The 27,673-nt window shown below is 38.9% G+C and overlaps 1 protein-coding gene across 1 annotated transcript; it reads left to right on the top strand.

Annotated features, from left to right (window-relative positions):
• Positions 1-11,128: 11,128 nt before the first annotated feature.
• LOC114209033 (ER lumen protein-retaining receptor 3-like) lies at positions 11,129-14,126 on the top strand. Its single transcript, XM_028103081.2, has 2 exons — positions 11,129-11,180; positions 13,666-14,126. The coding sequence occupies exons 1-2, from the start codon at positions 11,129-11,131 to the stop codon at positions 14,124-14,126; spliced, it is 513 nt and encodes a 170-aa protein (XP_027958882.2).
• The last annotated feature ends 13,547 nt before the right edge of the window (positions 14,127-27,673 follow it).

The following is a 27,673-nucleotide window of genomic DNA, read 5'->3' as shown; positions in this document are numbered from 1 at the left end:
TCAAAGTTGTTTTGCTATTGTATGTACTCTGTTTCATATGAATTTTAGAATCAGCTTGTCAATTAAAAAAATTCCTGCTGGTATTTTGATAAGGATTGTGTTGAATCTATAGATGAATTTGGAAAGATTTGCTATCTTAAGAAATCATGAACCTGGCATATGTCTCTATTTATTTAAGTATTAACTGATTCTTTCAGTAATGTTTTATAGTTTTCTGTATACAGATCATACACGGAGTTTGTTAAATGTATTTCTAAGTATTCATGTTTCTTGATGCTATTCTATTGTAAATGATATTCTTTTAAAATTATAATTTTCAGTTATTCATTTATTGTATGTAGAAAGATATTTGACTTTTATATACTGATCTTGAATCCTTTAACACTGTTAAACTCATTTATTAATTCTAGAAGCTTTTTGTAGATTCTTTAGGATTTTCCACATTTTATTTTCAACAGTCACACATATTTTTAAGAACTTAAAGAATAAAAATGGTCTGTTTCAGGTGCCCAGATACTTACGATTTTTGTTGCTCTTTCATTCTTGAAGTTATGTATTTTCCTGAAGAAATTCCTTCATCCTGACGAAATTTCTTAAGCATTTATTTTTTAGCAGGTGTGCTGGCAACAAATTCTCTTAGTTTTCCTTCTTCTTAGAATGATTTTATTTTGCCTTTATTCCTGAAGGATATTTCTGACAGAAGTTTGGGTTAACAGTTATATTCTTTCAGCACCTTAAAGATGTTTTTCTGTTCCCTTCTGGTTTTCATGGCTTCTGATGAAAAATTTGTAGTCATTCAAATTGTTCCCCTGTATGTGTTGTATCATTTCTCTCCCCCCCACCCCCGGTACAGTTTGATTATGAGGTATCTGAACATGATTTCTTGAGTTTATCCTATTTGAAGTTCTCTGAGTCTCTTGAATCTGTAAATTAGTGTATTTCCCTGAAACTGGAAGTCTGTTCTTTTTTGTTTTATGGTCCTTTTTGATCTGCTTGCTTTATGTTGAATAGTTTCTATTGCTATGACTCTGATATTTTCACTGTGTCACTAATATTTTTTTATGCAGTGTCTCATTGGCTGCTTATCTTCTTCAATGCATTTTTCATTTCAGATTTTCTATTTTTTATCCAGAATTTCCATTTGAGTATTTTTATATCATTTGTTTTTCTGCTAATTATGCTCATGTTTTTCTTTTTTTTTACATCACTGAACATATTCATGAGATTTACAACAGCTACTTTAATGTATTTTTCTGCAAATTTAATCATCTCTGTCATTTACGATTCTATTTATTAGTAGAATCTTGTGGTTATATGTCATAGTTTTTTTTCTTTGCCACATGCCTGGTAATTTTTGATTGGATTACAGACACTGAATTTTTTGTTGTTTAATGCCAGGTTTTGTTTTATTCCTTTAAAGAGTATTGGACTTTGTTCTTGCTCTCGCAGATTAGTTTGATCCTTTTGAAACTTGTTTTTAAGTTTTCTTGTGGCAGGTCCAGAGCAGTCTTTACTCCAGACCTAATTTATCCCCTGCTAATAAGGCATGACTCTTTTGAATATTCTACCTAATGTTCTGTATGCTAATGAAGTTTATCCACTCTGAGTGAAGGGAATGTGAACTATTTCCATTACTGTATGATTTCAGGGACATTTTCAGCCTATTGCTTTCAGGTTTTCCCCAGCCTCATGGAGTGTTACCCCAGGCATGTGCCATCAATACTTGGCTGTAGACTTGATGGGACCCTTTGAAGATATCTGGAGCTCTCTTTTACTTTAGCTCCCTCCAATATTCTGATCTATAAATTCTGTTTACCGTTAGTGATTTAAACTCTGATCTTTGTCTCTTCAGCTAAATGAGTCTGCCAGATTCTCTTTGAGTTCCTGCTCTCTGAGCTGCAGCCTGGACAATGTTTCCAGGCTGGCATAGCACTTATCTCATCATTTCCCTTCTCTGAAAGATCACAGGTTTGAGCTGCCTATTGCCTAGTACTTGAAAAGTTGTTTTATATATTTTCCCCAGGTTTCTTATTGTTTATTCTAGGGGTAATTCCTGTAGCAATTAATCCTTTATGCATAAGTAAAAGTCCAAAAGGAGATTTTTGAGCATCTTTTATGTACAGGGCACTGAGTTAGAGTCACAGGTTAAAAACACTCATAATTGTTTTTGAATGCATGCCAAGCTGAGACATACCCTGTGGTATGTTATTGTTTATTTCCTGTTCCCCAGGCCTCAATTTTTGGTACTTTAACTTTGTTCATCCTTTCTGTAAAATTGATTGTTTTAGTATAAATGACTGTGGATGCAGATCAGAACTATTGAAAGTCTTAGTCATTTCATGGCTGGATTATTGCAATATGGCAGTATTGCAGTCCTCTCTGACCTTGGTCTTTTCAGTCTCACTCTTTTCTGCTCCTGTCTCCGCATAGTCTATACAGTGATTTTTAAATTATGTAATTTCCTGGATAATTACAAACACCTACTAATTCTGCCTTTGCTTCCACCTTGCTCCTCACCTCCCACCACAGTCTGTCTCAACCCAGCAGCCAGAATGATTCTTTTTTAATTTTTAAATTTATTTTAATTTATTAATAATTCCAGCATAATCGACATACAGTATTATATTAGTTTCAGGTGTACAATATAGTAATTCAACAATTCTATACATTAGATCATCACGATAAGTGTACTTTAATCCCTTCACCTACTTCACCCATCCCCACCCTCCCACCTCCCCTCTGGTGATCACCAGTTCTCCATAGTTAAGAGTCTGTTTTTTGGCTTCTCTCTTTATTTGTTTGTTTGTTTTGTTTCTTAAATTCCACATATGACTGATATCATATGGTACTTGTCTTTCTCTGACTGACATTTTACTTAGCGTCATACCCTCTAGATCCATCCATGTTGTTTGTTGCAAATGGCAAGATTTCATTGTTTTTCTGGTCAAGTAATATTCCATTACACACAACACACACACACACACACACACACACACACATACACCACACATACACACACACACACTACATCTTTATTCATTCATCTATTGATGGACACTTGGGTTGTTTCCGTTTTTTTTAAGGAAAAATTCTCTGTTTAACAACTAAATACAATTCACAGGAAATTGATTGTGTGTACACATGCAAATTATAGGAACATGTCTATTAAGTACCACAAAGTAAAATGGTAGGCTTATTATTTTTCCAAATATAAAAAATTCATTTTTGTCCACTTAGTGTTTTAAAAAAATTTTTTAAATCCAGTGTAGTTAACATATAGTGTTATATTAGTTTCAGGTTTATAATATAGTGATTCAACAATTCCATACATTACTCAGTGCTCATCATGATAAGTGTACTCTTAATCCCCTTCACCTGTTTATCCATCCTCACACTCAACTCCCCTCTGGTAACTATCAGTTTGTTCTTTATAGTTAAGAGTCTATTTTTTGGTTTGTCTGTTTTTGTTTGTTTCCAAAATTCCACATATGAGTGAGATCATATGGCATTTGTCTTTCTCTGAGTTTTTTTTCTTAACATTATATTTTCTAGCTCCATCCATGTTGTTGCAAATGGCAAGATTTCATACTTTTTAATGGCTGAATAATATTCCATTGTAGATATATGCCATATCTTCTTTATCCAGTCATCTATCAGTGAACACTTGGGCTGCTTCCATATTTTGGCTATTGTAGATAATGCTGAAATGAACACAGGGGTACATATGTCTTTTTAAATTATTTTTTTTTCATATTCTTTGGGTAAATACCCAACATGGAATTAATGAATCATGTGATAATTCTATTTTTAATTTTTTAAGGAACCTCCATACTGTTTTCCACAGTAGCTACACCAGTTTGCTTTCCCAACAACAGTACACAAGGATTTGGTTTTCTCCACATGCTCAGCAACACTTGTTGTTTCTTGTGTTTTTGATTCTAGCCGTTTTGACAGGTGTGAAGTATATCTCACTGTAGGTTTGATTTGCATTTCCCTGATGATGAGTGATGTTGAGCATCATTTCATGCTTATGTTGGCCATCTGTGTGTCTTCTTTGGAGAAATGTCTGTTCATGTCTTCTGCCCATTTTTAATTGGATTATTTTTTTGTGTGTGTGTGTTGAGTTGTATAAGTTCTTTGTATATTTTGGATAATAACCCTTTATTGGATATGTCATTTGCAAATATCTTCTCCCATTTATTAGGTTGTCTTTTTGTTTTGTTGATTGTATCCTTGGCTGTGCAGAAGCTTTCTTTTTACTTATTGTTATGTTAATCACTATACATTACATCATTAGTTTTGGATGTAGCTTTCCATGATTCATTGTTTGTGCATAACACCCAGTGCTCCACGCAGAACATGCCCTCTTTAATACTCATCACCAGGCTAACCGATCCCCCCACCCCCCTCCCCTCTAGAACCCTCAGTTTGTTTCTCAGAGTCCATCATCTCTCATGGTTGGTCTCCCCCTCCGATTCCCCCCCTTCATTCTTCCCTTCCTGCTATCTTCTTCTTTTTTTTTTCTTAACATATATTGCATTATTTGCTTCAGAGGTACAGATTTGTGATTCAACAGTCTTGCACAATTCACAGCACTCGCCAGAGCACATACCCTCCCCAATGTCTATCACCCAGCCACCCCATCCCTCCCACCCCCCCCACCGCTCCAGCAACCCTCAGTTTGTTTCCTGAGATTAAGAATTCCTCATATCAGTGAGGTCATATGATACATGTCTTTCTCTGATTGACTTATTTCACTCAGCGTAAAACCCTCCAGTTCCCTCCATGTCGTTGCAAATGGCAAGATCTCATTCCTTTTGATGGCTGTGCAGAAGCTTTTTATTTTGATCTAGTCCCAGTAGTTTCCTTGCTTTTGTTTCCCTTGCCTCAGGAGGCACATCTAGAAAAGTGTTGCTATGGTTGATGTTATAGAAATTACTGTCTGTGCTGTGTCCTAGGATTTTAATGGTTTCAGGTCTCACATTTAGATCTTTAATCCATTTTGAGTTTATTTTTGTGTATGATGTGAGAAAGTTCTCCAATTTCATTCTTTTGCATGTAGCTGTTCAGTTTCCCCAGAACCATTTGTGAATGTCTTTTTCCCATTGCATGTTCTTGCCTCCTTTGTTGAAAATTAATTGACCATATAATTGTGGGTTTATGTCTGGACTGTCTATTCTGTTCTGTTGATCTATTGTCAATATTTGTGCCAGTACCTTAATGTTTTGATTACTATAGCCTTGTAGTATATCTTGAAATCTGCGATTTTGATACCGCCAGTTTTTTCTTTTTTAAAGGTTGTTTCTCTGGCTTTTGTGGTTCCACTCAAATTTTAAGATTATTTTTTATAGTTCTGTGAAAAATGGTATTGGTATTTTGATAAGGATTGCATTAAATCTATAGATTGCTTTGGGTAGTATTGACATTTTAACAATATTTGTTGTTCTAACCTATGAGCATTGAATATCTTTCCATTTGTGCCTTCAGTTTCTTTCATCAATGTTTTATAATTTTTGGAGTACAGTACCCTCACTTCCTTGGTTAAGTTTATTCCTAGATATATATATATATTTTTTTGGTGCATTTGTAAATGGGATTGTTTTCTCAATTTATCTTTCTGCTACTTCATTACAGAATGATCTTTTTAAAACCTAATTGAGATCAAGGTAGCCCTCTGTGTCTCCCCTCTGCATGTAAATCCTGCAGTGTCTCCTTAGTTCACTCAGGATGAAAGTCAAAGTTATTCAAAGGTATTTGAGACCATACCTGGTCATGGCCTCTTTTAACCCTATCTCTTTCTGCTCTTCTCTTCTCATTCTGTTCCAGCCAGAGTGGCTTCCATGCTATTATTTAAAAACAACAGTAGGGTTCTGCCTTACAGCCTTTGAACTGACCATCTCCTCGGCCTTGAATACTCTTTCTTCAGATTGTCTCATATTTAACCTCACCTCATTTGAGTTTTGGTGAAATGTCACCTTCTCAGTGTTGCCTCCCTGGTCCCTCAATGAAAACAATGAAATCTAATCCTATCATCTTCTCTGCTTCAGTATTTCCAATCTGTCTTACCATAATCTTTCTTTTTTTCCCGTGACATTTATCAACTTCTAACATACTAGATATTAAACACATACTCATTTTTGTTTAGTATCTGTCACCTCTCTCCCACTGGAATGTAAGCTCCCCAAGGTGAAGGTTTGTTGTTTGTTTTGTTCACTGATGCACCCCCAGTTCCTAGAACAGAGCCTGACACTTCATAGGTCTATAATAAATATTTATTGAATGCATGTAAATCTGATATCATTCATTGAAGTAAGATGCTTTGGCTCTTCTTGGGCATACATGGGATAAAGTCTACATCCTTCACAAAGTGGAGTGCATTCTTCATAAGCTCTTGCACTTCCCTGTGTTCAACTTTTTAGCTTCTCCATCCCTCCACTCCCTGAATTCTACCTATACTTAACTAATAATTTCTAACCAATACTGGCTCTCTCACATTTCTTGGCAGCATCTCATATAGCACCCATTGCTTTATAGTCACTTTTAGTCATTAGAATAATTTTACATTCTGATATGAACAAGTCCAGGCCAGTATAAACCCAAACTTTATGGTTTCATCTACTGTCAAGCCTCTTCCCCTTTCCCTCCTAAAGACATAGACTGAGGGACCTGCAGTGGAGAAGAGCATGTGATTACTCTTTCGTTTTTTATCCTTCTGGTCACTCTACTTCTTCTCTTCTTTCCACAGTCCAGTGAAGAATGAAAGACAAAGCGTGGAGTCTGTCATAAATTGAGGTAGTAGTCTGGCTGTTGGTGCTCTCTGAGGCAGATGCTCATGCACATGTCATACTCCCTACCCCACCATTCAGGGACCTCTGAGATGCACAGAATCCTCCTGATGTAAGTAACATCTCCTTGACTGATTTCTAGAAGGATGACCCATTTAGTACCTTTCTGCTGGGATATTCTCATATTGGTAAAAGCCCTGTTGGGCAAGATCCTTTTAAGATGTCTTGAAAGAGATGCTGGGTAAAGAGCTCAACTGCACAAAGACAGACCTGCCCCCTAAAGATAATTGTCAATACAATTTATTTTGCTTCAGCTCTTCCTGTCCTGAGCCATGATGCAATTAGGCAGAACCTAAGGAATTATTTGAATCTATGGACCAAAGAGAGAAATAGAAATAGTCCTAGGTGGGACTCAATCAGTGACTTCTGGCTCAAGACAAATTTCTGAACTTTAGTTTTCTTAACATTCAGGTGAACAAATAAGTATATACATAGTTATTCTATCGGTGGTGAGCCGTGTGAAGTAACAAAGTTAATTCATCTCTGGAACTCACTTTCATCATCCATAAAATGATGTGGTTGAATTTTTAAGTTAAAGTTTATCTGTAATAGCCTATAATTCCCATCAATTCTCTATTTCTTGGATACATCATGGAGATTGTGCTTTGCAAGGTGTGTTAAACTCCTTTGTTTTACTCTTTCTACAAGATAGCAATTCTGGCACTCTGAAGCATGGGTTTTGGAATTTATATTGAATTATTAATAAAATACCATTTGTAGAGAGTAAGGCTAGAACACAGTGGAGAAGCCAAAAAGCATGGAGATCTCAAATAAGGAATAGCCCATCTTTTTCTCTGCCAGTGACAGAGTGACCACTAGAAATGATGAGAGGGGCTTGGCAGTGTGTGCCAGGCATATCTGCCATGGGTCTTGGAAAACAGAAGCTGCTCAGTAGATAGGAGAGATATATCTCCCTGAGAGAGGTCCTGCCAGAAGAGAATGTACATAACTCAGCCCTGAGCCTTTCTATGGGCTCTGCCAAATCTGACAGGCAGGTAACAAAACACTGAAAAGAAAGTAATGTCAGCCCAGCCTAGCTATGGCCAATTCTACACCTTAATTACTCTACCTAGTGACAAAAGCTATTTATCAAGCTTGAAATAAAGTGGTTTTAAAGTCAGAAATTTATGTGCCAACCAGTCAGAGGCTATAATTTTTGGGGCATTGGTTTAAATAGACATACACTAAAATGAAAATAAATTGGAGAATTAAACAACTTTATGTGTGCATAATAGTTCCATCAGTTTTGTCTGGTTCTTCCAGATTTTTCTACCATGTCATTGCACTCATGTTTCTAGCCAATTACATTTCATCCAAGCCAAGATCCCACCCTGGAGCCAAAAGGATGACATTCAGTTTTGACTCATTTATTCAACAAATATTTATTGTATTAAATATGTAGAGTTGAGAAGAAGCCTGGGAAGTCGTGGAGGAAATAATGCCTTTATTCAACAAACATTTATTGAGTACCCACTATGTGCCAGACATTGACTGAGGGGCTAAGTATGGTGGTAGTGAACAAGACAGCAAAGACTTCTTCTCTCATGGAGCTCCCATATTTATGAATGAGAACACATATAAACAAATGAAGAAATATGTGTAGTGATAAATGACAATGGTTGGGGGAGGGATGAGGAATGCAAGATGAAACATGTGAAGATTGGGGACAAGAGATTTCAAAGTGAAGGGAACAGCCTTTACAAAAGCTCTAGAGCAGGAATAAATTTGGCCTATCTGGTGAATGGGAAAAAAAGGTCAATGTGACTAAAGTGGGAAGAAGTAGAAACAGATAAGATCAGAGAAGTACATCAGAAAGGGCCTTGTGGGCCAGTATGAGGAGTGTGGATTTTATTCTAAGTACAGTGTGAGCCATTGGAGAGTTTTAACAGGGAACAATGGTGTGACCAACACTTCACTGAAAGTGAAGGAGTAGAAGAGAATTTTGCAAAAGAAGAGGCATTAATTACTTACCAATTAATTAAATAAGCATTTGTGAATTTCCCTATGTGCCAGTTGCAGATGACAGAAAGATTAATAAGACTCCCCTTGTCCTCAAGATGTTTACAATCCATTGATGACAGTCATGTGCATGAATAAGAACATGGCAATGGGCATTTAGGTTGCTTCTATATCTTGGATATTGTAAATAATGCTGCAGTAAACATAGGGATGTATGTATCTTTTTGAACTAGTGTTTTCATTTTCTTTGGGTTAATATCCAGTAGTGGAATTACTGGATTGTATGGTATTTCTATTTTTAATTTTTTGTGGAACTTCCATACTGTTTTCCACAGTGGAAATACAAATTTACATTTCCACTCACAGTGTACAAGTGTTCCCTTTTCTCCACATCCTCACCAACACTTGTTATTTCTTGTCTTTGATGGAAGAATGGGTAAAGAAGATGTGATACACACACACACACACACACACACACACACACACACACACACACAGAGGAATATTACTCAGCCATAAAACAGAATGAGATCTTGCCATTTGTGACAACATGGATGGACCTAGAAGGTATTATGTTAAGTGAAATAGGTCAGACAGAGAAAAACAAATACTTTATGATTTCACTTACATGTGGAATCTAAAAAATAAAACAAATGAACAAACAAAAATAGGAACAGACTCATAAATACAGTGAACAAACTGGTGGTTGTCAGAGGGGAGGGGGCGGGGGATGGATGAAATTAGTTGAAGGGGATTAAGAGGTACAAACTTCCAGTTATAAAATAAATAAGTCATGGGGATGAAAAGCCCAGCATAGGAATATAGTCCATAATATAATAGCGTATGGTAACTGCACTATACACTGGTGAGCAGAGTAATATATAGAATTGTTGAATCACTGTGTTGTATACCTAAAACTAATATAACGTTGTATGTCAACTATTCTTCAATAAAAACAACAACGACATGGCAATAATGTACAGTGATGCCTAGTGGACAAAGTCTTGTGCGGTCACTTCCACTGTTCATTAGCAAACAGAATATGGCCTCTTAAAAGGCTCTTCTGGATGTGACTTTTTTAATGCTAAAAGGCAGTACTAAATTCCAGACAATGAATATGCCCCTGGGTCAGTTCTCCCAGGGGAAATGCAAGTATTCTAAGAAGAGGTCCAGTGGAACCACAAGTCGTGAGACTGGGTTCTCTTCACAACGTAGCTGTGAGATGGGAGCAGCTGTTACCAGGAATCAGGGCTTCACGTCATCTGTAAGAGCTAAAACAATGGCTCTGTAAAGTCCCCTCCAGCTCTATTTCAGTACCTTAGAGCATGCTTTGCCTTGATCATTCATTTTAGGCTATGTTTCTGCCATGATGATACAAGAGACTAACTTTGAACTCCAGTTAAACAAAATGTTATCCCCTCAAGAGAATTTCAGTCATTTCATTAGTAGACCTGCATTGCAAAAAATTACACTGTTATGATTATTGTGTTTTGAGTGGGTGGAGGAAATGGGTAAAGGTGGCCAAAAAGTACAAATTTCCAATTATAAAATAAGTCCTAGGGATGTAATATATAGCATGGTAGCTATAGTTAACAATACTGTATTGTATATTTGAAAGTTGCTAAGAGAGTAGATCTTAAAGGTACTCATCGCACACACAAATTTGTAACTTATGTGTGGTGATGGATGTGAATTAGAGTTACTCTGGTGATCATTTTGCAATATATACAAATATCAAATCCTTACTTTGTATACTTGAAACCAATATGATGTTATATGTCAACTATATCTCAATTCAAAATCCCATCAAGCACATAAAACATATGAACTAAAATACTTCAGAACTGGTAGGGCTACCTGGGTTCCTGTGAACTGACCTGGGTATCTATTAACTCAGCATTATCATAGTTTTAGCTACCACTAATTTTTCAATAAAAATACCAAAAAGCATATGGAAGACTATAAAATAAGTTCTTTCCTTCACCCTGCTCCCAGAGCATTCCCACTCAATTGAGTTTTCTGTTGTTAACAGTTTAGGTATCTTCCAGACATTTTCTATGTATATATAAGTGTAGTAGATACAAATTCCACAGGAATCATGGAGAGGCTGATATTTGAAGTGCCATTGAAGGAGGAGAGGAGGGAGCCACATAGTTATCTGGGGGTGTTTGGAGGAGAGTGCCAGTTGAAGGGACCAGCAAGTGCAGAGTCCTGGAATTAGAGTGTGCTTGGTGTGTTTGAAGAGCAGCAAAGAGGCCAAGAGGCTGGAGTGGAGGGTGGGGATTGGTGGGATGGGCTGGAGAATGCACTTGGCTTTTTACATCATGGCAGAGACTTGTGCTTTTATTCGGAGTGAAATGAGCACCATGAACAAAGGTATGCTATGATCTGACTTGTATAAGGAGAATTGTCTGGAGGCTGTTGTGTAATAATTCAGGTGAGAGTTGATGGTAACATGAACCTTGATTGTAGTGAAGTGGGAAAATGGTTGGATCCTGCACATACTTTAAAGGAATAGCTAACTAAATGTGATGTGTTGTTGGACTGGTTGTGGAGTATGAGAAAATGAAAATGTAGGGTGACTTTCAGATTTGGTGGCTGAACAGCTAGAAGAATTGTGGTTCAAATTCATGGCAGGGCCAGTATTCAGAACCAAGTCTTCTGAGCTGCGGGGTCGTGCTCCCCATTGCACATCTTGCCTCCTGGCCACCACACAGCCATCTATAACACCATGCTGTGGCAGAATGCTGTGCTCTAAAACAAAGAACAAGATTTTAGAATATTGCCTTCTATTAAGTTGGAGACTTCCTAGCCCAAATCAGTTACAGTGTCTGAGAATATGTAATATAAATCATTTCTGGTATTTATAAGATGCTTATTAGAATCTACATAATTCATTTCTAGAACTCTGGGCTCACTTGTTGGGAAAGACTACATAATTATCCTGGAGTCTTGTGTTTCTGCTTTTGGCAACCATATTCTCTGTGCCCTGAGTTCCACTGTGCTTTCTTGTCCATCGATTACTTTCTGTGTCTTATAATGAAAACACAGTGAAGACAAATGTGCTATTATAATTTTCTTCCTGGAGCCATTTCAAATTGTCTTTACATCATAATTTTAAAGTATTCTTTCAGTAATAGTGAGACAGTGTGAGAGCTGTAAGAATCCCCAAGTCTAAAATAAACTTATGCAAATAACTTTTCAAAATGCTACCGTATGTGTAGACTGCATTACTTAAACATGATTAGTACTTTTATGTCTTTATTAATTTTATTAATTAAAGTATTAAAGGAGTGAGCCTATGATTAGGGGTATTCAGTTAAGGCATTCTTGAAATGTTGGATTATAGCATGGGAGTGGGCTGCTGACCCTTCTGTATCTATCTTTTCTTTAGAGCCATGGTTCTCACATTCTTGTGGCTATAGGGAAACACCTAAAGAACTAATAAAGAACACAAAGGCTTGGGCTCATTGGAGTAGGACCTGGGCTTTTTGCATTTTTATTAAGTTTCCCATATGATCCTGATACCCATCAAAGTGTGAGAACCACTGCTTAGACTATTAAGCTGCTTTAGTAGCTTCAGGTTGATTCTGGACCTGATAAACTAGGAGGCAAATCTATTGTGCACTGCTTTAAGTGTGATACTTTACTTCCTGCATTCCACGGGTGTGACTAAAATCAGCAGGGGCCTCAAAAACTTCATGCCTAGGAACACCTCATGTACCCTTTCCTTTGAAGTTAAGTTATGGAATCCTGGAGTTCCATTAATAAGACTGCAAATGTGTGGATTTGCAGGCAATATATTGGCTTGTGCCAAAGCAATTCTCTCATTTCCCTGCCAAATGTATCTCCGGCTGTCGCAGGTCCCAAGTCTGTTTTTCTGTCAAGGACCAGTGGTGGCTGTAGGTGGGAGGACCTGTGTGGACCAACTAGGGATGGAGTCTTCTCAAACCAAAGGCAGCCAGGGTTGTTAATCTTTATAGTCAGGAAGGATGGGGTTTCTGCAGGGTTTGAGACTTTTAGGTCCACATCTTATTTCTACTGTGGGAGAGAAAGATACTCTTGGTTTTCCCAGTAATAGTAACTATTAATGAGTGCTAAGCACTGTTTTAAGTGCTTTATATGTAATAATTAAGCCTCATAAATCCTACTGAGGGTTTATTATCCCCATATTACCGGAATGGAGATACAGAGAACTTGCCCATGGCCACACAAGCTAGTTGTGGGGACTAAGATTCAACCCAGGTTGTCTGGCTGCAGAGTTTATCATTTTAGCTATTATGCCCTGCTGTCTCCTAATCTATTGGCATTTATGCTTCCCCCCTTCCATTATGCCGGCCTGGGAATCATAAATGGGGGTGACACAGAGATAAGATACTTCAGAGGAAGCCCTGAATAGAATTGAGGAGTCTGGTGACAGGCAAAACAACAGGGATCTCCTAGGAGCCTTTCCTCACCTGACGAACTAGGGCTGGGGGCAGATGGGGTGGTGGTGGGGGTATGCAGGGTGGCATCCAATGGAAAGGCTGAAATTTCTCCTTTCAGGCAGCATCCATTCTGACTGGACAGTGCCATGGCATACCTGTCATGAATGTTTTAAATATTGCTCCTGGATATATATACCTCCCCTGGAGAGCTATAGCTGCCTTGGTGACAGGCCCCTGAATGATCATGGACCATCTTCTTAGGCCAGGAGAAGGAGAGAGCCAGTTGTTTAATGAGGCTGTTCAGTTGCTGCTGACAAGTAGCAGTAGAGGAACAACCAGCAGGCCTTTGTTTGTATAGGGACCTTGATGTCCTTTGGCCTCCACTGGGTGCAAAGATGTTATATTGGTCTGTGCACAACTCCCTGGTGCTAAAGTGATCACAAAGCCAAGCTTGGGTATCAACGTTGTATGGCACTTCTTGGTGATAAAGGGATTTCGGAAAACATTTGACAGTGAGAATGACACATTCCGCCTGGAGTTTCTTCTGGTCCCCGTCATTGGTCTCTCCTTCCTTGAGAATTACAGTTTTACTCCCCTGGAGGTCTTCTGGACTTTCTCTGTCTACCTGGAATCAGCGGCCATCCTGCCCCAGCTCTTCATGATCAGTAAAACTGGAGAGGCTGAGGCCATTACTACTTACTACCTGTTCTTTCTTGGGTTGTACGGGTCACTCTACCTGGCTAACTGGATCAGGCGGTATCAGACTGAGAACTTCTATGACCAAATTGCAGTGGTGTCTGGAGTAGTACAAACCATCTTCTACTGTGACTTCTTCTACTTGTATGTGACCAAAGTCCTTAAAGGAAAGAAGTTAAGTCTTCCAATGCCAATTTGAGGGCCCCAGAGATGGTTCTACACCCTAACAAGGACACTGAACAAAGTATTTGAAATGTTCCCCTGCACCACTTCTACGGGACTCAGGCCAAATGTTACAATTAAAATGAGAAAAATGCTTAGTGTGGATTTCAGCAAAGCACTGATCATTCTACATAGAAGATGTTCTCACCAATCTGTCCCTTAAATTATAGCAGCAATAAAAAACCTAGGCCAATTACACAAGCATGGGCCTCACATCAACTGGATTATCAAGAAAGCTTAACCCATGTACTATTGCTCCCAAGGTCCTAGCGTGAGCCTCATGCTAAGGAACAGTCAATCCCATCTGGAAAGATGTCTGTGTATAAGGCAAATGCCCCCAAAGATCAGACTTCAAGTACTAGAAGCATGGTATTTGATTTTCACTTTCAAGTTTAGGGAGTGATACAGAGGTGACCTAGTATTACAGGTTTGAAGTGTTACTTCAACTTCTGTCTTCAAGCCACAAGCAAAAGCCAAATTTATCAGCTTTGGCTAGACTGAAGTAGTTTCCTTCCTCACCTTTAAAACAGACTTGGGTCTTGCTATGGCTCGCAGCAGCTCCACACAGTACGTTAATCCCAGTAACCTAGGTGGGCACCACCATGATGACCATTTACCAATGAGGAAACAAATGACCAAGCCTTTACCTACTAGGTGCCTGGCCTTGTTGCTTTGTGCCAGTCAATCCCACCTCCCTTTCATATTTTTAGGTGCTAGGGTGATTACTCAATCAAACACCCCCAAATGTGGTCTTGAAGCAAATAAAAACTGTACGAAAACTACCAGTGGACTATAGTCAGAGAATTTTCAAGCAATAAAAAGTTCATACCTTAAAAAAATTATTAATGTGAGATTTTATACTTTTCTTTTTGTGCAATGTCTTCTGGGTGTATTTTACATTTAAAGCACATCTCAATTCAGACTAGCCTCATTTCAAATGCTCAATAGTCACATGTAGTTAGTGGCTACTGTATTGGGCAGTGTAGATATAGAAAATAATAGGCACTCAATAAACATGTTTTAAAAAGAAGATTGCTGGATGACTTAAAGAGCTTTTAGACCCTCAGGATACTGTTTGGGGGGAAGCAGCAGAAGAAGAAGATCTAAGCTGCTCACCTCTCACTTGAATGAATATAGCATCTTCCTACCTCGTCTCCCTGTGTCCAGGCTTGCTCCTGTAATTGTTTGCCCTAGGACAGCCTAGAGTGCTTTTTCCTAAAACGCAGAGTGAATCAAGTCATCCCCTTACTTAAAAACGCTCTGGTAGCTCCTCTTCAGCATTAAAATAGAGTCCAAGTTCCTTAGCATGGATTATAGGCCCTTGGCCCTAGCTTTTCTCTTCAGGGTATTCTCTCCCACTGTCCTTGAACTCTCTGCCCTAGCCACATTGGGCTTGTTTTTATCCTTCCACACGGTGAGCTGCCTTTGCATTTGTATCTTTGCACAGGCCACTTCTTATGACTAACAGTCCTTTCTCCACTCTCCATCCCCTCCTCATTTCCTGTCTAACTCCTACATATCCATCTACTTCCTTAAGGAAGCTCTCCCTTGAACCCCCTGCACTGTTTGGCTGTCTGATTCCTTTTTGCTGTGCACTGGTCTTGTTGAATATTTTTTACTCTCATCTCTCATGCCAGGTCTCCCTTTTCAGTAGCTATGCCCCCTACCCTTTGAGACCTAGGACAACTTATGGAAGAAAAAGACCAATTTGGATCACAAGCCTGGGAGATTTTATTGTCACAAAGTGTGGCCAAGAGTCTTAGGAGAAAAGGAACAGACATTTCGTACCTGATCTTAAAATGTGTATTATGGACAAGGCTTAAATAAATTGCAGAAATCCTATACCTCATGGCAACATTTGATAATCCCTTCCTTTCCATCACTTCCATCCAGGACCCTTCTGTCAGGGATCAGGGGATTATTCTAGTTGGGGTCAGATAGCCACTATGTCCTTTCCTCAATTGGGAGATGTTGGTTATTGGAAAACTTGTGACTTGTCTGTCCTTGAACATTGAGAGTTTTTCCCAGGCCCTCCCCCTCTTCAATTAAAATGACTCACATAGTAATTATATTTAGTGTACATATCAATTAGAGCAGTGGTTCTGAACCAGAGGAGTGTCTCAGAATCATTGGGGAGTTTTCCTAAAGTACACTTGTCCAATATCCATCCTCCCCCAATTCACCTACAGACCTATGAATCAGAATCTCTTGGGATGGGGCCAGGGGGTATTGTGACCAAGCTTCTCAGCCAACTCTGATATTTCATCTGTGGTGAAGAATAACTGGGCCGGGATAAGAGAAAGACAAAATAATCTAAAACCAAAGCAGTTTATGATGGGTGCTTCTTTAATGAGAGGCACTGCAGGGTGACTTAGGGTGTTGATATTTCTGACTCCCAGAGCACCATCTGGAAGAACTACTAACCAGGGCAGAAATGGGCAGCCAGTATGAAAGGCAAGAGAATTTTAAACCTGAGTGATCAGGCTTTATTTGTTCGTGTGCAGCTCATAATCATAACTTTTTATTACCACACAGCTGCCAATTCGATTTTACAATACAAATAAAAGTCTGATATGTTATGACACTTTGCATTTATTGTTCACTGCATCTATTGAAAAGTGGAACAGTTTATTAAAAATTGTTCTTAAACCACATTTAAATGCCTGTTTAATAGCAAGTTGACATAGTAAAATCTGATATTTTATCTTTCATTGGCCATGGGGCTGTAGAGCTGAGGATAAAAAGTAATGCCTGTATATATGGGGGCAGGGGTTGGGGGAGACACATAGCGCTGGCTATTAGAGTATTTTATATTCATTCAATAGGTACTTATTGAGGGTCAATGATGTGCCAGGTCCCATTTCTCGCACTGAAAAAAAAATATGAACCCCTGCCCTATGGGGTGTACATTTTAGTGGAAGAGACAAAAATAAGCAAAATAAATAGTTACATAAATTATATAGTACCATAGATGTTGTAATTGCTATGGGGAAAAATAAAGCATTATTGTGCTGGGAGTGGTGATGGGCAGGGGTGACGGGGACATTTGAGCACAGACCTGAAGGGAAAAAAGGGATGAACCATTCAGGTATCGGAGAGCAAAGTGTTCCATATTAAACAGTAAGCGTAAAGGCCCCCCAGAGGCCTGCCCCCCAGAGGCAGGCAGGAGCACATTTGAAGTATCTGCAGAATCACCAACCAGTGAGGGTAGCATGGATAGAAGGAGGAAAGCATGGTAGGATGAGGTCAGGGCGGTAAGAAGGGGCCTGAGAAAGCATAAGAAGTCACAGCAAGGAGTCTGCTTTTTCCTCTGAGTGAGACAAGAAGCCATTGTTGACTTTTGAGCGGAGGTATAGGAGACACAACTTAATTCTGAAAAGATCATCTTGGTGGTAGATGGAAGCTACACTCCACAGGAACAAAAGTGAACCAAGGAGACCCTTAGGAAGCTGTTGCGGTATTCCAAGTGAGTGATAGAAGTGGCTTGGATCAGGGTGGCAGAAGCAGAGGTTGTGAGAAGGGATCAGATTCTTAAAATATTTTAGAGATAAACAAGATTTGCCAAGTATGGGGTATCTGAGGGAAAGAGAAGAGTCAAGGATAAGGCAGGTTTCTGACCTGAGCTACTGGGGAGATGAAATGGCAGCTAACTGGGATGCGGAAGATCTTGAGGAAAGCAGGGCAGTGCCAGAGTGCAGGAATTTGGTTTAGATCAGTTTATAAAAGCACATTTTGGTTCCATTGCAGCACTGCTACTGCTACTGCACAGGGTTGCTGATTCTAGAGTCTTAATGCTTCTTGTCACCTCACCGGCTTAGGTCACATGACAGCCTTTGTTGGTCATCTTTCTGTGGGAAAATAGTTAAGATTCTCCAAAATTTTATTTCGTTATCTACTCTTATTCCTTAAAAAGAAAACTCTTGTTTGTAACATTTTCCCTAAACTTGTGTGATTAATTTCTTAGCCCCTAATTTGGCACTTTCCTTTGTGTCTAATTAAATAATGCATCTTCCTTTTCAAAATTCCTGCTTCCAAGGAACTGAAGTAAATTCTTTCTTAAGGCATTGCTATTTAGAGTGGTCCTACACGGCTTCCTAAGTTGTAAGAAACAGATCTACTCACACTTAGTGATGAGAACTTCATTGTAAGGATTTTGTAGGATCACCTCCGGGGAGAGGGATTGGGGTGGGATTTTTTTTTAACACTCTACTTACTTCTATATTTTTTGCATATGTATATCATAAAAAGAATGACCATCAGACTGCGGTTCAATAAATACACAAAATATAAACAAATCTATGGGCTCACAGTGACACTAAAAATGAAATAAAAAAATAAAACTCATTGGTCACCATGGAAGGTTCCTAGGGCACCAACTCATTCTGAAAACAATAAAATGATAAGGAAAAGGAATCAAACATTTATTCTGCCTTCCTTATATACACTGTACTTGAAGTTAACCACATGTAAAGGATGGATAGTTCCTTATAGAAGAATTTCAGCTAAAATGAAGAAGGAATTATATAATCACAAATAAATGGATCTAGGCCATGTGTATCAATGGGTGGTAAAAACAATGACTGAGAGGCAGGTGTAGAGTTTCATGATGTATAGATCAGGCTGACAACACCTGAACCCACTGATTAGTCCATCTGAGCATTGCTCGAGGTCTAATGCTAAGTGATAGGTGGTAGTGGTGGGGAGGTTCAGTGTATTTTTATGATGTTTGACACTTTTCATATGTTTTTATTTTTATTTTTTTAAGGATGCTTTTAAAAGACAAAAATGTTTACAAATACACAAATATATATATTTTTATTATTTAAAGATTTTTATTTATTTATTTGACAGAGAGAGAGCGCGCAAGTAGGCAGAGTGGCAGGCAGAGGGAGAGGGAGAAGCAGGCTCTCCGCTGAGCAGGGAGCCGGACGTGAGGCTCGATCCCAGGACCCCGGGAACATGACCTGAGCCGAAGGCAAATGCTTAACCGACCGAGCCACCCAGGCGCCCCAACAAAAATATTTTATTTTTAACTGCAAATAGGAGTATACTCTAAATACTGCTCTGCATTTTATTTTTATACATTGAATTGATTTTTGTGGGTTCAATATTGCTTGACTTACTGGCTTCTAGACTTTCATAAAGGTGGCTTTGCTGAAGGTTTTTATTTATCAAGACTGGTGGTGAGTATAGGAGATCAAAAGATCAGGGACAGACAAGAACATTTCTTCCCAGATAGGCTTGCAAAGTGTACTCCAGCAAGGACCTCTTGAGTCCTAAGAGGTAAAAAGGAACCTTGAGCAGTGGCAGGGGAACAAAAATATTCGAAGTTTTTTTCTTTAGCAGAGAAGGGATTCACAGACTGTTCCTGATGCCATTTGGTCCATGTAACCTTGGGAGCAGCTGGAGAAAGGAGGGCTGCTCCCTGGCTTTGGGTCCGAAGCTCTCTCCTCCTTAACTCTAGCTGTGCTGGAAGCCAATCAGTTTAAACCCGTTTTCCCTGGATTCCATCTCCAACCTTACCAGCTCTTCCCAGAGGGTTTGAATCTTTAGGTCTGGAGTCTGACATCCCAGAGGTTATCAATGTGGCCAGATACAAGAGGCGAGGGCAGTAGATGAAAATCTAAAGAAGCAGCTCTTTTGGAAGATGTCCTGACAGATAAATGGGGAGAGCAGACTGGTATGTGTGGAAAGACCATGAACTTCAGAGTCAGGCCTGGGTTTGAAGCTGGGTGTATCTCTGGGCAAATCATTTAATCACTCTGTGCTTCTATTTTCCTCTTCTGTAAAATACTGACAAAAAAACCCCCTCCTTCCTATGGCCGTGGTAGGGCTCCATAACGCCGTATAAACAAAAATCTGTGACAGTGCCTAGCACTTGGCAGATACTTTACAAATTTCTCCCTTATAAGGACATGGCCACTAGGTGTATCAGAAACCATGCTACATGAGATTGGAGCTGAAGGGATGAGAGTCAAGGATGATGGTTTGGTTACTGAGTGATTGGACTATGTGGACTGAAATCCGGTTTCTGAAAGACACTTGATCCAGAGCAAGGCTTCTCAGAGCTGAGGATGCTATTTCAGGGAAGTTCAGCATTTACCAGCATGTGCTGTGTTGCTAGCTTAGTTGTGTCCAGCTGTCATAGCCAGGAAGCTCCAAAAAGATAGGGGCCTGGGTATCTCTTACTCGCATGGTACCCTACAGTGCCTCCCATGCCACAGGGACTTAATACTTATCTGTACATGAGTGAATTAGTTTTCATGGTAGAAATTCTAGCAAATACAAATTACAAAAAAGAAAAATCATCCCTAACCTTATCACCTATCCTTTCAGTCCTTTCTGTATGTTAAACGATAAAGTATACTTATAATTTATAAAACTGGGATCATTTTGTTTTAAAATCTGCTTTGTGAAAATATATTGTGAACATTTTTCCAAGTTGTATATATTTTCCTATGAAATCTTTTTAGTGGCTGCATAGAATTTTTTGTATACATATGCCACAGTTTTTTTGTAATGAACTAATAATCCCTTGCCTTTAGACATTTAGATAGTTTGTGCAGTATTTTGATGATACAAGCAGCATTGTGAGGAACTTCCTTGTAGCTAAATCCTTGATCAAATAACTGATTAGCCTTCTCCATTTGAATACCAATTTTCTTTTCCTCTTTTTTTTTTTTTGAGATAATCTTTTTGGTAGATTTGCATGCAGTTTTAAGAAATAATAAAGGGAGATCCCTCATACCCTTCACCAGTATCCCTCAGTGGTCAGATAACATAGTGCATACCTGTGGGACAATGTCATAATCTGGAAATTGACATTGATACAACCCCTCAATGCCTATTTTTAGTTTTTTAGTTTGCTTTGGCCAGACAGATGTTGTAGACATGCTACTGGGAAGCTCTAGTTTTGCATTTTCAAGCACATTTCTTTCTTTGATCAACACCCCCCTCTGCTTTTCCTCTTCCTCAGCTGAGCTGTGTCTCCGAGTTAGCCTGCCTGGTTGGCAGTATTCCAGTTGTCTTTGCACAGGTGTGTGAGTTCTAGATTCTCAGAATTCTAAGCACTAATGTTCTTCAGAGTCCTGTGAGATAAGGTCAGAGAATGTTTCTTCTGCTATGAAATTGTAGCCATCTGCTGGTTTCTACTCTTTAATACCAATGCAGGTTAACACCCAGGGTATCAGAGCCAGTAGGCATAATAGATAAAGTCTGCTGCTGATCAGATTCACTAACTAAAGCTGTGAGACAGTCGGTAAGGTTACATTTCCTTTGTTCTTCAGTTTGTATAGTCATATTTTATGTGCATATGAAAGTGTGCCTATTAAATATTAACAAAATTTCACCTTATGTACAAATGAAATAATGCAAATATTTCAAAGGAAAATATCAAGAATTGTGTAATTTCAAAGCAGCTTGAGTGAAATGGTAACTGTGTTTAACTTTTGCTTCACAGGGGCCCCCTCTGCCCTGTAAATGGACAAACTCACCATGGTTTGTCAGAACAGGAACTTCTACAGGTGATGTCGGTTGCTGGTGTGCCTTTATCTGAATATTCACTATTAGTGTAATTGAGTCTTTTTTTTTGTAATCATGAAATAATACCACACATGTTTTCATTAAGGGTGGTACTGGTGTTGGTGCTAGTTCTAAAAATATGCCTGAAAATCAGTAACTGGAAAGGAAGGTAGATGTGATAAAATACTGTTGAGACAAACACATGCTTCAATACACTGTGCTTTTAATGTCAGAGGGAGTACTTTATGAAACTGTATAGACAGTGCTAAGGAAATAAAAGACTGCTTTACAGCAAAATATTGCTACAATGATTGTAGATTAATGTGCCAGCATCTTTATACTTTGTATTTATTCTAATAGAAAAATTGGTTGTGAATTATGCAACTTTTCATATATGCAAGGTCTTCAGTAATTTATCCCTTACATAAAATACATCCCCCTGTACTGGATTTACTTTGTACTTTGCCCATGATTCAAGTTGTGTGCACATTTAAGATGCACATTTAGGATGGAAGTTTAAAACCTAGTCCTAATGAAATTTCTTTTTTATTTTTATAATTTATAAATGAAATTTTTTAAGCCAGTTGCTTAAAATCCAAGAATACATTTCTCAAAGGAATAGTCATTAATAGGAACTCATATTTGTTGATTACTTACTGTATATGTGTCAGTGCTTTATATATTAGTTTTATTTTAATTTAGTCCTTTCAATAACTCTGGGGTCTGTAGAAGAGATTTGTAGGAGAGAGTTCCCAGAATCAGAGAGGTGAAGTCCAAGACCCTATGCCAAAGATGGGAGAGCCAAGATTTAGATATATGTCTGGTTCCAAAACCTCTGTTTCGTCTGGGAGCTCATGGACTCCTGGGAAGTTAGAGATGGGCTTGGGTTCACCATCCCTAAAATTATAGGCAGAATTTTATTGGCCTGTGTATTCATTGTTATGAGCAGAACGTCCATGGCTTTCATCTAACATTCAAGGGGCTTGTTGATCCTTCATATTGTTATATGCCAAACCACACAGAAATCCCTTCTACATGACCCACACAGCCCTACTCAGTCCTAACCACGTATCAACCTTAGCAGTCAGCTATGTTAGGTGTTAATTAAGCATTGATGTCTATGTGGAAACAGTTGACAGCATGCAGCACCTTTGGAAATAGGGTTTCTTTTTGTCCTACACTTCCTCTCCGCAAGTTGAAGGGTAGAGTAAAATCCATTAGCTGCAGATTGAAACTCATGATGACCCTTGCAACTATTTTGCTCCTTGGGTTTCTAAGGGATCTCAGACATTGTGTTCACCTCAACATTGTGCTGGGCATCCATTTAAATGTGTAAGACTACTCAAACAAAAATCCATCTGATTTCTTGGAGCATCTGGGTGGCTCAGTTGGTTAGGCATCTGCCTTCAGCTCAGCTCATGATCCCAGGGTCCTGGGATGGAGTCCCACACCAGGCTCCCTGCACAGGGAGCCTGCTTCTCCCTCTGCCTGTGCCTCTCTGTCTCTGTCTCTCATGAATAAATAAAGAAAATCTTGAAAAAAATCCATCTGATTTCTCATTTTGTTTCTCTTCTGTGGCATTTTTTCACATACCATGTTGCCTTGAAATGATTATGTTCGTGCCTTATCTCCCCATTCAAATTAGAGGGATTCTGAAAGCAGGGGCCATGTTTTGTTTATCTTAGGATTTCCTGAATGCCCAGGATCATGCGTGACAGGGAGAAAAAAACAAAACAAAACACTGAAGTATCAGATTCAGTCTTTCTTTCCAGGTCCTACTTAGTGTGGACTCCTCTTTGCTTGCTTCTGTGGCTCCTGGCCTTTGTGGTGTAGATGTGGTAATGGGTAGGAGGTGCAGAATAGCAATGGTGGGATAGCAGATCAGCTTCAACTACCTGTGGAGAAATGGAAACAACTAGGGACCTAGAAGAAAGGGGCAGGGCAAGAAGAAATGTAGCAGTGAGTCAGTGCGGCAGGAGGTTTGAAAGGAGAGTGTGGAGATGGGAGGTTCTCTGACAAGTGGGCTCTGGGGAAAGAGATGGCAAAGAGACTTGTACATCCTCCCATCTCTCACCCCCATGCTTCTGTCCAACTTTCAGAATTTCATTGATTTTCCAGGCTTTTGGGACTAGGTTTCCTGTTACATTTAAATGTGTAGCTAGGCTCATTATGATGGGGGACATGAAGATTTAAGTTAATTACACATAATTTAATAGACTAAATATTGAACGAGCATATTAATTGGGTTGGATTTTAGTGTGTTTGCATTTTTTTAACTTAAAAAACTTAGTTATAGAACATGGTATGTTCATACAATTTAAGCAGTGATGAGTATGTAAAATAAAAAGTAAAACTTTTTCTTTCTGTTCCAGATAACTTCTACAAAAAAATGGGGATTTTTCTCATCAAGCCTCTTTGTACAGCATTTGTCTTTCTATGGACAAAGCCCTACAGAGTTTGGAGAAGAAAAAAAAAATCTGTTCTTGAAGAGTACGAAGTCTGAATAGTGATAGCCATAGAATTTCTTCACCCAGTTTGACCAGAAAATATAATTGCTTCTTCTGTCACACTTGAAAGACCACTTGTATCTCACTTGCAGGAAATCATCTGTGTGAGTAGGTCCGGAGTTGGAGTTTGGAGGATGTGAACTCAGAGCATCATATAAGGAAATCCCTTAAGTCTTTGTTGCCCTCTCCTGACCACACAGAAATTGCCTTTCCCCACTGTCATTCATTTGGTTAAGCTACAGCTGCTCTTATGGCCATTTTTTCTTTCTTCCCTTTTTTTTTTTTTTTTTTTTGTTTGACAGTGTCCTCTCAGTCAAAACATCTTAGCAAATGCTTTTCTTTGCTAAGCTCCCAAGGCCGTGTCAAGTAGAGCATCAGGAACATCTGTGAAATAAAAACAGCATCCATCACGGTGTTGATGCTGGCTGTAAATCAGCGTATTGGCAAGGTTTACAAACCATGGCTGACACTTGTCAGGGGCTGCCCACATACTAGGGTGCAGACTTCTTTATGCTGATTCTGTACATTTTATAGATTCCTAGCACCGTTCCTGGGGCCTTTATGGAAGCTCGTGTTTGGCTTATCTGTGCTCTTGTCTTCTTTCAACTCACTGCCTACATCCTTGTGGGGTCTTATGGTGGGGTCTGTGTTCTGGCCTTACTGTGTCTTCCCTGGAATGCTTTTATCCTGCTCTCCGTACCCTCTACTTGCGTGCCCTTTTACAGGGCCCAGCTTAATGTAATGTCCTCAGGTTCCCCAAATTCTGAGGTTAGCTGCCTTTTTTGTTCCTCCTCCCCTTATAGTATTCGTACTTCATCTAACACTCTTCACACTTGGAGTCTCTTGGCCAATGTCTCTTTTCCTTGTTAGGTGGCAACCTTCATAAGGGTAGGGATGGTGTCTATATCCATCTGCTGTGTCCCCACAATCTTTCCTAAAACTTGACACAGAGGGTATGCTTAATAAATAATTTGTCAACTAATGGAATGAAGTGAGAAGAGAGTTCCCCAAACTTGCTTAATCAGAATCACCTTGAGAAGCTTGGTTGAAATATAAACCTTGGGCTCCTGCACCCTGGAGATCCTGATAGCAAGTCTCAGAAATGTGTTTTTTTTTTTTTAACAAGAACTTGTTCTGATCTTTGTGGTCAAACTAACTTTAGAGACTACTGGGAGACCCTTGAGAAGGAGCAGAGAGAGCAGAAGGAGCATTGGCCCGGGTGTCTGAATATCTGCTACTCACTGTCTTTGTTTGCTCTGGGCCTTGCAACAATCAACTTTCTCAGCCTTCATCTCCTCATCCATAAACAGTGATGTGGATTGAATAACCTTTGAAGTTCTTTCCAGCTCTGACAGTCCCCATTTCTAAAACCTCTGATGGACCTTCCATAAACATATATGTAAATATGTCTTCTCCCACTCCTACCCTCCTTTCCTTTGGGTCAAAGCAATGGATATATAAATGTGAGGTGGGACTTAAAGATATGAGGCACCTAATAGCTTATGTTATTCAGTAGGTTGTGGTATAATCATTGCCCTGGGAGAAAGGAGCATGATAATGACTTACAGTGGTCTATTACAGACAAATATTAAGCTGACCTTCATGATCTCTGCTTCTTGGTGTTCACGCCCTTGCATAATCTTCTCTTTGTAAATATGGCTTGCTTCTAACCAACAGACTATGCAAAGATGATGGGATGTCACGCCTGTGATGAGGTTACATTAAAATACTTAAATGGCTTTTTAAAAATTTATTTATTTATTTATTTATTTATTTATTTATTTATTTATTTATTTATTTATAGTAGGCTCCATATCCACAACCCTGAGATTAAGACCTGAGCTGAGATCAAGAGTCGGATGCTTAACTGACTGAGCCACCAAGGTGCCTCTAAAATACTTAACTGGCTTTTAAACCATTTGTTGTAAGATTACATCCTGTTAGCTGACTTGCTCTAGAATCTTTCTCTTCCTGTTGCTAGCTTTGGAGAAGTAATCTACAATGAATCCTATAGCTATAAGAATATAAATTCTGTGAATGAGCTGAGGGAGCTTGGAAATAGCTCTGATGAGAACCCAGCCTTGTTTGACACCTTAATTACAGCCTTGTAAGGACTCTAAGCTGAGAACCCATCTAAGGCATGTTTAGATTTCTGATCCATAGAAACTGAAATAATAAATATGTGTTGTTTTAGGCACTAACTTTATAATAACTTCTTATGCAGCATAGTCAGCAATTGATGAAACAGAGCACAAAGCCCAGTTCAGGGTTTGATCTCATGACCCTGAGATCATGACCCTGAGATCAGACCTGAGCCAAAACCAAGAGTCAGATGCTTAACCTACCACACCACCCAGGCACCCCTTGACCTGGATAATTCTTAAAAGCTAATGAAGCCAATTAACAATTTTTAAGTAAGTTGTGAAGTCTTTTAGACAAAGAATAATAGAATATTCAGTGCTGGGTATGGCATGAAATTTCAGCTATCCAAATCCCATTATTTTTTGGCAAGAACCAGGGCCTTCGGCCAGATCATGAAAGTCCTGGATGGTCATATTCAGAAGTTTAGATTCTAATCTGAGGGCAGTGGGGAGTCACTGTGGTTTTAAGAGGAGATCAGCATGATCAAATGAATGTTCTGGATAGATCTAAATGAATGTGCAGCAGTGATCTATGAGAAGCTGTTGTTCTGCTCAGAAGTCCTGTTGGCTTAGACAAAAGGTAATGGTGGTGGGAGATGAGAGGAGATGATAGATTCTAGAGATAATCAAACATTAGAGCTTGGTGACTTTTGGATAGGGATGTGAAATCCATGCCTGCTTGAGGCATTTTGGGTTCTATTTAAAAATAAGAAGCCCAATCCAGAAATGAGATAATAAAACTAAAGCTTTGCCTGGTACATAGTAAGCACTAAACAAGTGTGCTATTTTAATGATAATGTAATATACCTTTATTACTAAATTATATACTTTTCAGTACTTGGCACATAAAAATGCTTCATACAGTGTTATTGAGTAAAGAGCCAAAGGCTGAGGGGAGAAGAGAGGAAGGCAGGAGGAATAGGTACTCTTTTAACCTGCCCATTTTAGAGCTGGTGGTTTATTGCTTCCACAGATGCTGTAAATCTCAGGGCAGCCAAATTCAAGGATACAAGAGACAACTCCTTTCCTCTCATTTTCTGATGATTAACAGTCACAAAGACAGAAGAGTTTGCATCTTTTTTAAAAAATTTTTTTATTGTTATGTTAATCACCATATATTACATCATTAGTTTTTGATGTAGTGTTCCATGATTCATTGTTATGAACAAACAATGAATCAGAAGAGTTTGCATCTTAAGGCCACTTTCTATTTATTTAAAGCCTACCAAGTTCTATGCATCTCACATACAAATATGTCATTCAGTCCTCATGAATGCCCTGGAAGGTAGATATTTTTATTACCATTTCACTGGGAGTTTATGTAACCTGCCCAAGCCACCTCTCTTCATAAGTAG

The sequence above is a fragment of the Eumetopias jubatus genome, unplaced genomic scaffold (assembly GCF_037043125.1).
Source record: "Eumetopias jubatus isolate StellerSeaLion01/CBP00866 unplaced genomic scaffold, mEumJub1_p1.0 scaffold_1, whole genome shotgun sequence".
Classification (NCBI taxonomy): Eukaryota; Metazoa; Chordata; class Mammalia; order Carnivora; family Otariidae; genus Eumetopias; species Eumetopias jubatus.
The sequence above is the reverse complement of the archived record's forward strand: the minus strand, read 5'-3'. Positions and strand labels throughout refer to the sequence as shown.

Excerpts from the sequence above, each read along its gene's own strand:
- LOC114209033 (XM_028103081.2), top strand. The coding sequence starts at position 11,129 with ATGGCAGAGACTTGTGCTTTTATTCGGAGTGAAATGAGCACCATGAAC. Across the intron at positions 11,181-13,665 it reads AATGAGCACCATGAACAAAG|TGATCACAAAGCCAAGCTTG; the intron begins GTATGCTATGAT and ends CTGGTGCTAAAG.